Source organism: Drosophila bipectinata, chromosome 3L (assembly GCF_030179905.1).
Source record: "Drosophila bipectinata strain 14024-0381.07 chromosome 3L, DbipHiC1v2, whole genome shotgun sequence".
In the NCBI taxonomy this organism is placed as follows: Eukaryota; Metazoa; Arthropoda; class Insecta; order Diptera; family Drosophilidae; genus Drosophila; species Drosophila bipectinata.
Window position 1 is genome coordinate 6,895,119 of NC_091738.1, and position 10,062 is coordinate 6,905,180.

General features: G+C 46.2%; 4 protein-coding genes across 4 annotated transcripts; 2 read left to right on the top strand and 2 right to left on the bottom strand.

Annotated features, from left to right (window-relative positions):
* Nucleotides 1–278: 278 nt before the first annotated feature.
* mus302 (mutagen-sensitive 302) lies at nucleotides 279–3,041 on the bottom strand. Its single transcript, XM_017232143.3, has 2 exons — nucleotides 1,083–3,041; nucleotides 279–1,026 (listed from the first exon to the last, which is right to left on the bottom strand). Exons 1-2 carry the CDS (start codon nucleotides 2,896–2,898, stop codon nucleotides 467–469), a joined length of 2,376 nt encoding a protein of 791 aa, XP_017087632.2. The 5' UTR covers nucleotides 2,899–3,041; the 3' UTR covers nucleotides 279–466.
* A 185-nt stretch (nucleotides 3,042–3,226) lies between these two features.
* Nucleotides 3,227–5,209, top strand: LOC108119039 (cold shock domain-containing protein CG9705). The gene is made up of 4 exons (XM_017231999.3): nucleotides 3,227–3,569; nucleotides 3,662–3,916; nucleotides 4,309–4,431; nucleotides 4,507–5,209. Exons 2-4 carry the CDS (start codon nucleotides 3,783–3,785, stop codon nucleotides 4,676–4,678), a joined length of 429 nt encoding a protein of 142 aa, XP_017087488.1. The 5' UTR covers nucleotides 3,227–3,569; nucleotides 3,662–3,782; the 3' UTR covers nucleotides 4,679–5,209.
* A 646-nt stretch (nucleotides 5,210–5,855) lies between these two features.
* LOC108119151 (acetyl-coenzyme A transporter 1) lies at nucleotides 5,856–7,977 on the top strand. The gene is made up of 4 exons (XM_017232184.3): nucleotides 5,856–5,942; nucleotides 5,997–6,075; nucleotides 6,132–7,547; nucleotides 7,603–7,977. Exons 3-4 carry the CDS (start codon nucleotides 6,141–6,143, stop codon nucleotides 7,774–7,776), a joined length of 1,581 nt encoding a protein of 526 aa, XP_017087673.2. The 5' UTR covers nucleotides 5,856–5,942; nucleotides 5,997–6,075; nucleotides 6,132–6,140; the 3' UTR covers nucleotides 7,777–7,977.
* eIF3e (eukaryotic translation initiation factor 3 subunit e) lies at nucleotides 7,969–9,643 on the bottom strand. Its single transcript, XM_017232185.3, has 3 exons — nucleotides 9,442–9,643; nucleotides 8,965–9,357; nucleotides 7,969–8,903 (listed from the first exon to the last, which is right to left on the bottom strand). Exons 1-3 carry the CDS (start codon nucleotides 9,529–9,531, stop codon nucleotides 8,082–8,084), a joined length of 1,305 nt encoding a protein of 434 aa, XP_017087674.1. The 5' UTR covers nucleotides 9,532–9,643; the 3' UTR covers nucleotides 7,969–8,081.
* Between the last annotated feature and the right edge of the window lie 419 nt (nucleotides 9,644–10,062).

Below are 10,062 nucleotides of genomic sequence, written 5' to 3' on the forward strand. Positions count from 1 at the left end.
TACAAAAATGTTGAAAACATTTCGAGAGACTGTCCGGAATGAATTTATTCATCTATTCGCTCATTCCCACAAAAAAATAACTTCACTTAGGAGGCATCTATAAATGCGCATATATATGTATTTAAACACAGAAAGGATATTGTATGGATAACACATTTTTGTATAGCTTTATATGTATATTATTAATCGAACCAACATTTTCTATTGTTTTTTTTTTTACAAAAACTTAATCACAACCGACTACGACAAACATTCAAAATTGAAATCCAGAATCAAAATCGGAACATGAAGTACATTAAATTTATGTTCAGAGAAAACTTGTACGCAAGATGTTTAAAAATAAATGGAAAATATGAAAACTTATAACAATATGAACTATCCTTAAGCTCGATGTAGCATTTCACAGAAATCAAATAGCAAAAGTATCTTTGGGTGTTTTCATGGAAAACACACACATGCGCTCGCATCATCGCTTTGAACTGTTGACCTTGTAGACGCGACACTTGTTGTCGGTGAGGGCGGCCAAGTAGGATCCCGCCTGGGTGGCCACTGGACAGATATCGTAGATTACTTCGTTCACAGGCATCGTTTGAACACGCTCCTCTCGTCGCACATCGTGCATCATCAACTGTTTCGTGTCCTGAAGGTAGCCCACAATCAGGGTGTTGTCCTCAACGCCCAGCTGGGTCGGTCGTGTCATGATTGGTGTGGCTTTCGAACCGAAAACTGTGGCCAACACTTTCAACACTGGGGTATTGTCCATTTTGGCTAGCTTCCCGAGAATGAACCGGGACTGGGGCGCGTTGGGGTTGGATCTCGCAGAGATCAGCAACGTGTCCAGTGCGGAATCGTACTGCATTGATAGGAAGGGTCCTTCCACGTTGAGCCGGGTTGCGACCGCAGCTTCACTGGCGGCTTCATACTCGTAGAAGGTCAGTGCGGTGAGCTGGCAGACCAGGAAGCCACCACTGGGAAAAGTCTTGTTCGGTGGCACCGCAACAATGTGTATCACAGGACTAAAGTTCTCTGAAAAAGGGGAAACAATGGATTTATTGAAATTTTGTTCGTCGTGTCCTTCTTACCTTCAGCTTGAAACTCGCTGAGTATTGTTTCCGGAAAGCGCGTATCATAGATATAGACTCCACCGCGCAGATCTCCGCCATACAGGAAGTGCTCCCGCTCGTTCCTGTCCAGAGCACAGGACCACAGCATCTTGTCGTGTGCCGTGAACATGGATGAGCACAGTCGTGAGCGGATGTCAAACAGTTTGATCTTCGGCTCCCGGCTGGCCACGGTGAGCATGTACTGCGACTCGCCAAAGGCAATATCCCGGACCAGCAAAGCCGAGGTGTGTAGAAAGTGCAGCGGTCTAAAAGTTGGCGGGTCAATGAAGCGCACTCCATAGCCGGGGAACAAGTTTTGGGCACTTTTTTGGGAAGCCACTAGCATTGAGTGCTTGGCGGAATATAGCAACACCCGGCAGCCTGGTTCCCGGGTAATTTCAAAGTTCTTCTCCATATAAAGCCGGTGTGAGGCCAGTTGATTTAGGCCCACCTGACTGGAACCACAGGCTCCATCGCTGCTAAAGGCTCCTCGACTGCCTCCAGCCCTCAAAAGCTCCTTGACCCGATCGTAATCCCTTTGCAGAGCCAATAGCTTCTCGGAGGTGAGTGTGTGAGCCAGCTTGGCGGTGGCCAGTTCAGTTGTTAAGGTTTGTGTACGCCTGCGTTCGATTTCCAGCTGCTCCTTTATCTCAGTGTCCACCATTTGGATGCGCTTGGCATACAGATGTCGAATATCACGATAACTGGCTTTGGTTTTGCACTGGGGGCACACTTTAACAGAGGACTGGCGTTGGCTCTCGTTCAGCCATCGACGAATGCACGCTTCCCCGAAGAGGTGACCGCACCGAAGAGAAACTAATCGATGATCCCCACTCATTTCCCATGAATCCAAGCAAATGGGACAGGTCAGGCCGTCGTCCTCATCGTCAAGATTTGCGGGGGGTTTGTTCTCCGGTGACTTTTTCAGGCTTGTGTTCGCGGTAGACAGGCGCTTGCGTTTTTTTGGCGGAGATGGAGAGTCTAACGAGATTACCTCAGGTTCCGGTGCTTGAGCTCTGCGGGAAACGCGCGGAGTACTTGGTCTTGAAGCGGCATCTTCTATGTTTGGCTCTGCTGGAGCTTCAATTGGAGGTTGCGGCTCTTCCTGCGGGTTTGAATCGGCGTCAGGCACCTCTTGAATATCGGGATTATCATTTGAGTCCTCCTCCACAGGAGGAAGAGCGTTTTGCTCTTCTAAGGGTTCTAGATATTGCGGCTGTACCATCTCATTCAAGGCTCTCGCCACTCTGACCTCAAATATCAGTCGGTCGATGAACTGCATATCGTCAGAACTACCTCCTTGGTCTGTAGATCCAACCGACTCGGCTGAGTCAATTGAACTACCGTCCGCTGCGTCATCTTCTCTGGGATTTTCTCGCAGTTGGTTCCGCAGGACCATTGTTGTCCTCCGTGTGGGGCGCGCTAAGCTCGCCAGTTCTTCATCAACCGAAAAATTGAATTGACGTCTTCGGGGTTCCGGTGATACGGAAAAAACGAAACTACCGTCATCTTCTCCGGCATTTTCTGGTGGTTCGTTCGGCAGGAGTATTCTTGGCCATCGTGAGGGGCGCGCTAATCCCGCCAATTCTTCATCAACAAAAAAATCGGGGGGTTCCGGTGATAAGGAGCTAACGGAAGCACCGTCCGTTACATTGTTAGCGGGAGTGATATAGGCCTCGTCCTGGGTGATAATTCTTTGCCTATTTCTATGTCGCACAACGGGCTGAACGGAGTCACGGCTGTCCGACGAGTCCCCCACATCTCCATCGACCTCTGCGCTCCCTCTGTCGCTCATGTTCCAAATTGTCTTAAAGATTACATGTACCTTGGGTTTTTTATCGCACGTATTATGGTTTTAAACAATTTTAAAAGAAAGACGCTCAAATTTTAACTTCTTAGAGATGTGCCTTAGTGATTGTCGTGAGTAGTAATAAGATCGAATGTAGCCAGATGTTTGAGATTCGATAAATATATTAAATGTAACACTTAAAATTAGTTTAAAATGGTTTTGCAGAAAAATGGTTTTATTTATTGATTTGTATTTAATTCCTTTATAAGTTATTTTCTTGAGGTTGAATTATTCTAACTATCGATGTTTGGCTCTGCTCCGATAACTTTGTACTTTTTTCGGCCAAATCGAAACGGTCACTCTGAATGTCTTGACGCCTTCGCAGCCGCCATTCGTTGAAAAAGTTAAATCCTTTAAAAGCGCGCAGAAAACTTGTAAAACCATTCTATCGAATAGGTTGTAAAAGCCAATGCTCTATTGTGAAAAAAGTTCAAAGCCATCAAGTTGTTAATTATATAAAAACAAGGCGACCGACCGGCATTTCTCCTTCCGTTTAAAGATTGCATCAGTGTGGGTGTCAAGGAGCGAGAGAGAAAGCGTGAAAGCCGACCCAGGAAGCTCAAGTTCCAGTGGTAAATCATCCGAAAGGTGTTAATTGAAGTGGGAGAAATTGCGTGGTAAGCTACATTGAAAAAGCTAAATTAGCGCATCGCAATTTGCTGGCTGACTAACCCAACATGCCCCCTTCCCTTGGCCTTGAACTCAACAGACTTGGCTGCCGTCCACTCACCCACACACAGTCATTTGTACGCCGCCACACGCACACACGCGCAGAGCCGCTTCTACTAACTGGTGCCAGGAGAGGAAGGGAAAAGAGAGAGAAAATAGCCATGGCCGAGCCAAGGACGCCCGAGAAGCTGCTGACCGCCAAGCCGCCGGTCTTCCATCACAATAGCCACAGCCCGAACGCCTCGCTGCAGCTACCCAGTCCCATCATAACGCGGCGCACACGCACGGCCTCGACGTAAGTCCTCCTACCGCCCCCAATTATACCTCCCCCCATCCTCGCCAGGGTTTTGGCCCCGGAACCTAACGATTTAGGCCCTTTGCCAGTGGTAGTTTGAAAAGGGGTCTATGAAGGATAAGAGGAGCATAATCTGATGTCCATTTATGTCCTTGATTCAGTCTATTACAAATTGGGTTAATGATAATTAATTAAATTTTTATTGCTCCTTAAAGTCCCTGTAATATAAGCACCCAAAACGATTTTATGCCTTTGCCCATGTTCCTCCATCTAACATTGATTTAATTGTTTCTTCCTGCACCTTCCCATTCCCTTCATAAAATTTCTGGCTAAACCAAAACACGCGCAAACGCCAAAAAACAAAAAAAAAAAACGAAATTCACAAAAATTAGCTCCGCTCGGGCAATGGAAAACCCCATGGTGACCGGCGTGGTGAAATCCTTCAGCCGCACCAAAGGACACGGCTTTATTACACCCAGCGCCGGTGGCGAGGACGTTTTCTGTCATGTTTCCGAGTAAGTGATGAATAATGCATACGACCTTTGGGGCTCTTAAGTTAAATTTATAAAAAATATGATTTCGCCTCACAGCATCGAAGGAGAATACGTGCCCATGCCAGGGGATGAGGTCAAATACCGTCTGTGCGCCATTCCACCCAAGTACGAGAAGCACCAGGCGGTGCACGTGCAGATTAGCAACCTGACGCCTGAGGTGCACCACAAATGGGAGGAGCCGGTCTTTGGATCATCGCCGGCCAAGTAAAGCGGTAGGCAGGAAGCGAAGAACACGGTTAAAAGCTAAACGGCCTTCCACGAAATTTAATTGAGCTGGAGCACGCCACACCAGATGAGCGAAATGAAAAACAAACAGAGAGTTGAACAGTAAACCATGAAACGATGAAAGTAAATGAAAGCCCAGACCAGAACAAACAGAATAACAAGCCTGCCCTCCTCCATCCAGCCTGCAGAAGAGTTTCAATTGAACCCTTAATTAGAATTTAAGCTTAACGATAGAAATCGAACAGAACCCAGTCACAAAATATTGCATATTCCCTCTAGAAGAGGAGCGAGAGCAAGCAAAAACCAGTTTTGTCTTTATTTTAATTAAAACGAAAACCACAAGAACAATGATACGTATTTGGAAATTGAAATTGTTATTCGAGATGCCTGGTGCTGGAGCCTGTATCAGTAATTACTTTTAATTATAACGAAACATATGAATGTGTTCGCCAAGCAAGTAAGCAAAATGCTCTCAGTAATTCACTTTATTATTAAAACAAAAGCTGCAAAACAATTGTGTCGGTGTTTTTTTTTGTGGGAAATGCTGGGATTTCCTTGAATATCTGCATTTTGATGGGTCTTTATTGTGTAAGTACAATTTTTGACAAATTTATAGGTCCATCGAGTTTAATGAACATTAAATTGGTTTGCTCAACATATTGTTATTGCCAATCTTCCACGTCCAGCTGATATCTGAGTTTTTAAAAGATTTTAAAGTACTGATTTCATGGCCTACACTGTACTTTGTGTTCCAGTTACGCAAAAAAAAAAATACATTTGTATCTTATCGGGACTGGGAAAGTCAACCCAAGCAGTTGGAGCGGCTCGTGTGTATATACCACGCATATATTTCTGCCTGGCTTGTTTCAAGGGAGATTTTTGCCAAAAATAGCAATATCACGCTTGTGCTCCCAATGGAATATTAACCCATTTTTTCTTGCGCAAAAAATAATTGTATATATGTATTTTTTTTTAATGTAAAATTCTGTATAAATCAATAAATATTTTATCCCCCCTCACAACATTTTTTAATTTAAATCAAAGCATTTAAAAAGAAAAGCCCAAGTGGTTTGAGCTTTTCTCCCGCCATCGATTTGAATTTCGATAAATCAGTGTGGCTGCATCTGCATTGTGTTATCAATTCCGCTGCAATAAATATTTTGGAACGTCAACAAACATATGCCACGGCCTAAAAAACTTGAGCTGGCAAAAATGATTTAATTAAACTAAAATCAGATTCGATTTATGTAAGACTGGCACTGTAACCCCCTCAAAATTAAAAGCAACAACGAAAATTTTAGGGAATTTCACAAAAAAGCTTAAGAATTGAGTGACGTGGACCTAGTTTGTTTTTTTTTCGTTTGGTGATTAGGGGAACAGGTGAGAGCGGTGGCCTTATTAAGTGGCAGGTGTATTTCATAATTAGCTCTTTACAGGACTTCAGAATGTCGGCGATTCGGAGGAAGAAGGAAGGAAGCGATGGGGATCGCGAGTTGCTGGTTGAGGAGTCCTCCAGAGCCGAAGTTCTGCATAAAGATGAACCAAAACCAGACATCCGGGGGGACAGACAAAACATAGCCATACTTCTGTTTCTGTATATACTGCAGGGTATACCCATTGGCCTGATTGCCGCTATTCCCATGCTCCTGCAGAACAGGGGAGCCAGTTACAAGCAGCAGGCAGAGTTCTCCTTTGCCTACTGGCCATTTAGTTTAAAGCTTCTCTGGGCTCCCATCGTGGACTCCCTGTACATCCGACGATTTGGCCGCAGGAAATCCTGGCTGGTGCCGGTGCAGTACTTGTTGGGTGCCTTCATGTTGCTGCTCTCCCTGCATGTGGATCAATGGCTCGGCGGGAACGGCGTGGAACCGAATGTGCCACTTCTAACGCTACTCTTCTTCCTGCTTAACTTCCTGGCCGCCACCCAGGACATTGCCGTAGATGGCTGGGCGTTGACCATGCTGAAGCGATGCAATGTGGGCTACGCTTCCACCTGCAATAGTGTCGGACAGACCGCTGGCTACTTCCTGGGCTACGTAGTGTTCATTGCCCTGGAGTCCAAGGACTTCTGCAACACCTACCTCAGGGACTCGCCGCTGGAAGAGAGCATGATCACGCTGCCTCGTTTCCTCTGGTTCTGGGGCATCACCTTCATAGTGGCCACCACATTGGTTGCCGTTTTCAAAAAAGAAAACGACATTGAGGATGCCCACATGGATGCCCGCTACACAGAGGAGCACGAGCTGAACATCCACCAGAGCTACAAGATCCTGTGGGACATGGTACGCAAGCGTCCCGTTCAAATATTGGCTGTTATCCTGCTGACTGTGAAAGTAACCTTTGCCGCTTCGGATGCGGTAACGAGTCTAAAATTAATTGACGCCGGAGTGCCTAAGGACAAGCTGGCATTGCTGGCCATACCTCTGATTCCCCTGCAGCTCATCCTGCCGCTGGCGGTGGGACGTTATACCAACGGACCGCGTCCCATGGACGTTTACCTGAAAGCTATACCCTACCGCATTATCATGGCCTCGGTGGCCACTCTCTTCGCCTATGCCACACCGTACATTATCAAGGGAGGATCTCCCCCAATCTATTACTACGTTTTGTTGGTCACCAGCTATGCGATCTACCAGGTGTTCCTCTACTCCATGTTCGTGGCTGCCATGGCCTTCTTTGCCAAGATCTCGGACCCCGCTGTGGGAGGCACATACATGACTTTCCTCAATACTCTGTGCAATCTGGGTGGAAATTGGCCCAACACAGTGATACTGTGGTTGGTCGACGTTCTAACCTGGAAGCAATGCTCCACCAACCCTGCCAACGAATGTCTCGGGAAGGAGCAGCAGCAGGTGAGTTGAATATGGTACTTCTTCTATTCCTTATATATATCGTTCCATCTTTCAGAGCTGTGAAGCATCGGAGGGCAAGTGCGAGATCGCCTTCGATGGCTATTACCTGGAGTCTGCCATCTGCGTGGTGTACGGCATATTGTGGCTGCTTATCGCCCGGAAGTGGATCGTCCACCTTCAGGATCTCCCAGTGCGTTCCTGGCTGGTAGTGAAGAAGAAGTTGAGGTAGCAATCAATCGTGTGATTAGGAGTCAGATCCAAATCCAGCACCAATTCGTAGGTACAAGCAGCTAGTTTTAGGACTAGGAAGAGGACGTTTGCATTCTGTAGGCTAGCGAAATTGAAAATTCCCGCCTTGTATTGTTTTTCGTATAACACACAACTTAAATCGATTCCAATGGAAATAAAATTAAATGTTGAATAGAGCGAACAGTGGTGTTGGTTTATTCGCTCGATTGCGCGCAATCATCGGGTATTGAATGTGGGTACAAAGTGTCTTAATTTAGTGGTGTGGATAGAGGGCCAGACAAACGCCTAGTAGTATTTCCAAGAGTCGATCGATTCCTGGTTCTTCTGCTTGCTCTTGCGCTCAATCAAACCGGCTAAATGCTCCGACCGCATCGACAACGAGTCGATCTTCTCCACCAGCTGCTGGTAAGGACTCAGTGGCTGCGTTCCCATCACCACATGACCCAGTTTCGAATCAATCTTGGCGTTTAGACGGGCATTACGGATCAGATTGACGATCCAGCACTCGGCCTCATTGGGCTTCATGTTCAGCTTGTCAGCCAGCATACTGATGGTGATGCACTGGTGGATGCGGCAGAAGGTCTCGAAGATCATCAAACGGGCATCCTCCACGAATTCGTTCAAGCAGGCAACGATGAAGAAGTCGTTCAGGATCACGGTCTGGCACTCATGCAGCTTCAGACGCGCGCCTTCAAAGTCAAAGTTGACGTACAGGCACTCCAGGAATTCGGTGATGGGGTCACGGTAAGTGTAGGACTCCTGCTGGATCACCTTGATCAGATCCTTCAGAGCATTGCGACGCGTGCGGTTGATCACCACGGCGGTGGCCAGGTAGCGCATAATGTGTGGGCACATGGTCTGGATGGCATTCAAGTACAGGGGCTTGTACAGGAACATCTCGATGATGAGGTCGCGTCCCTTGGGGTGATTGAAGAACACCAGCACGGACCAGTGGATAAGCCAGGTGCGCTGCTGCAGGGCCTGAATTGTGCTAAAGTTGGCGCTGTCGATGTAGTCACGCAGGCGCGTCAGATCCTCCAGAGCGGTGTTCCAGTTAAGGGTCAGGATTTCAGCAGCGAGCTTACCCCACAATACGTTCAGGTAGTTCTGCAGGGATTCGAGAAATCAATGAATTGAAAGCCCATCTATAATGGAAGTGTCTACTCACCTTGTCGTTGGGCGACATGACAATCAGGCAGAAGTAGAGGTAGGAAGTGGATTCTTGGTAGTTGCCGCACTCGTACAGATACTTGGCCAACTTGTAGGCGCTCTCCAGATGCTCCACCTTGAAGTTGTAATCCTTTTGCAGGGCATTGACGAAAGTCTTGGAGTCCTTCATGCTCTCGCCGTTTTTGAGGATGTCGGTGGCCTTCATGATGGGTGCCACTTCGTTTTGGAGCTGCTTCAGTGTGGCCAGGACCTCCGCCTTGCGCTGCACCAGCTCCTCGGGCATCTCCTGGCTGAGATTGAGACGCTTCCTCGTATCCATGGTGTAATCAATCATGTTGGTCTTGTTCACCGTCTCCAGGATGTACTCCAGCAGCTCCTGTTGGTTGTAGATCTGCAAGGAACCGGAAAAAACATATACATTGTACTATCTGGTGACACGACAACTGGCGGAGCACCGCCTTGCAAATTTTCTAACCTCCTTGCCGCACAAGAACTCCAGCAGCGGGAAAGTGAGATGCCTGTCCAGATATTGACAGTTGATGCGTGTCAGGTCGAACTGCGCCATGGTTTCTGCTGTTTTTCTACGTTTTAACGATGAAATTTACACGCAAAATCGCTGTAAAAAAAGCGTGCGAAAGGCGAACAATGTGCCCAGAGGCGAAAAGGGTGTGGCCGGGTTTTGCGTTTGTGGGTACACCAAAAATAGTTTTCCTAGAGTGCAGCCACACTAAATTTGGCTAAAAACCAGTTAAAAAGCTTAAAATTTAAAAACTACAATTTGTTTTAACTTATATTATTTTTACCTTGCTTTAATTTGTATTATTTGACTGCAAAATGTTGCCGAATGTCAAAAATGGTCGAAAATAAAATCCAAATTATAAATTATGGTTAACAATAAAAAAAGCTTGTTTAACTAATTTTTAAAACTAAATAGGTCTATTGTGAATTTCAGTATTGAATCTTTTGAATTTTTGATCCAATAACATCCCCTAATTTTTTTTTTTAGTATAAAATCTGTTTGTTTTTTTTAACATCACTTTTTACGTAGGTGACGAAAGTATGTATGCAGTATGCTTAAATTGTAACCATCAAATAC

Bases quoted from the DNA above. Each gene is read 5' to 3' on its own strand.
- mus302 (XM_017232143.3), bottom strand. From the start codon at position 2,898: ATGAGCGACAGAGGGAGCGCAGAGGTCGATGGAGATGTGGGGGACTCG. The intron at 1,027-1,082 runs GTAAGAAGGACA...CCCCTTTTTCAG, and splicing joins CAGCGAGTTTCAAGCTGAAG to AGAACTTTAGTCCTGTGATA.
- LOC108119039 (XM_017231999.3), top strand. From the start codon at position 3,783: ATGGCCGAGCCAAGGACGCCCGAGAAGCTGCTGACCGCCAAGCCGCCG. The intron at 3,917-4,308 runs GTAAGTCCTCCT...CACAAAAATTAG, and splicing joins CGCACACGCACGGCCTCGAC to CTCCGCTCGGGCAATGGAAA. The intron at 4,432-4,506 runs GTAAGTGATGAA...TTCGCCTCACAG, and splicing joins GTTTTCTGTCATGTTTCCGA to CATCGAAGGAGAATACGTGC.
- LOC108119151 (XM_017232184.3), top strand. From the start codon at position 6,141: ATGTCGGCGATTCGGAGGAAGAAGGAAGGAAGCGATGGGGATCGCGAG. The intron at 7,548-7,602 runs GTGAGTTGAATA...TCCATCTTTCAG, and splicing joins TCGGGAAGGAGCAGCAGCAG to AGCTGTGAAGCATCGGAGGG.
- eIF3e (XM_017232185.3), bottom strand. From the start codon at position 9,531: ATGGCGCAGTTCGACCTGACACGCATCAACTGTCAATATCTGGACAGG. The intron at 9,358-9,441 runs GTTAGAAAATTT...GGTTCCTTGCAG, and splicing joins AGTTCTTGTGCGGCAAGGAG to ATCTACAACCAACAGGAGCT. The intron at 8,904-8,964 runs GTGAGTAGACAC...GAATCCCTGCAG, and splicing joins TCATGTCGCCCAACGACAAG to AACTACCTGAACGTATTGTG.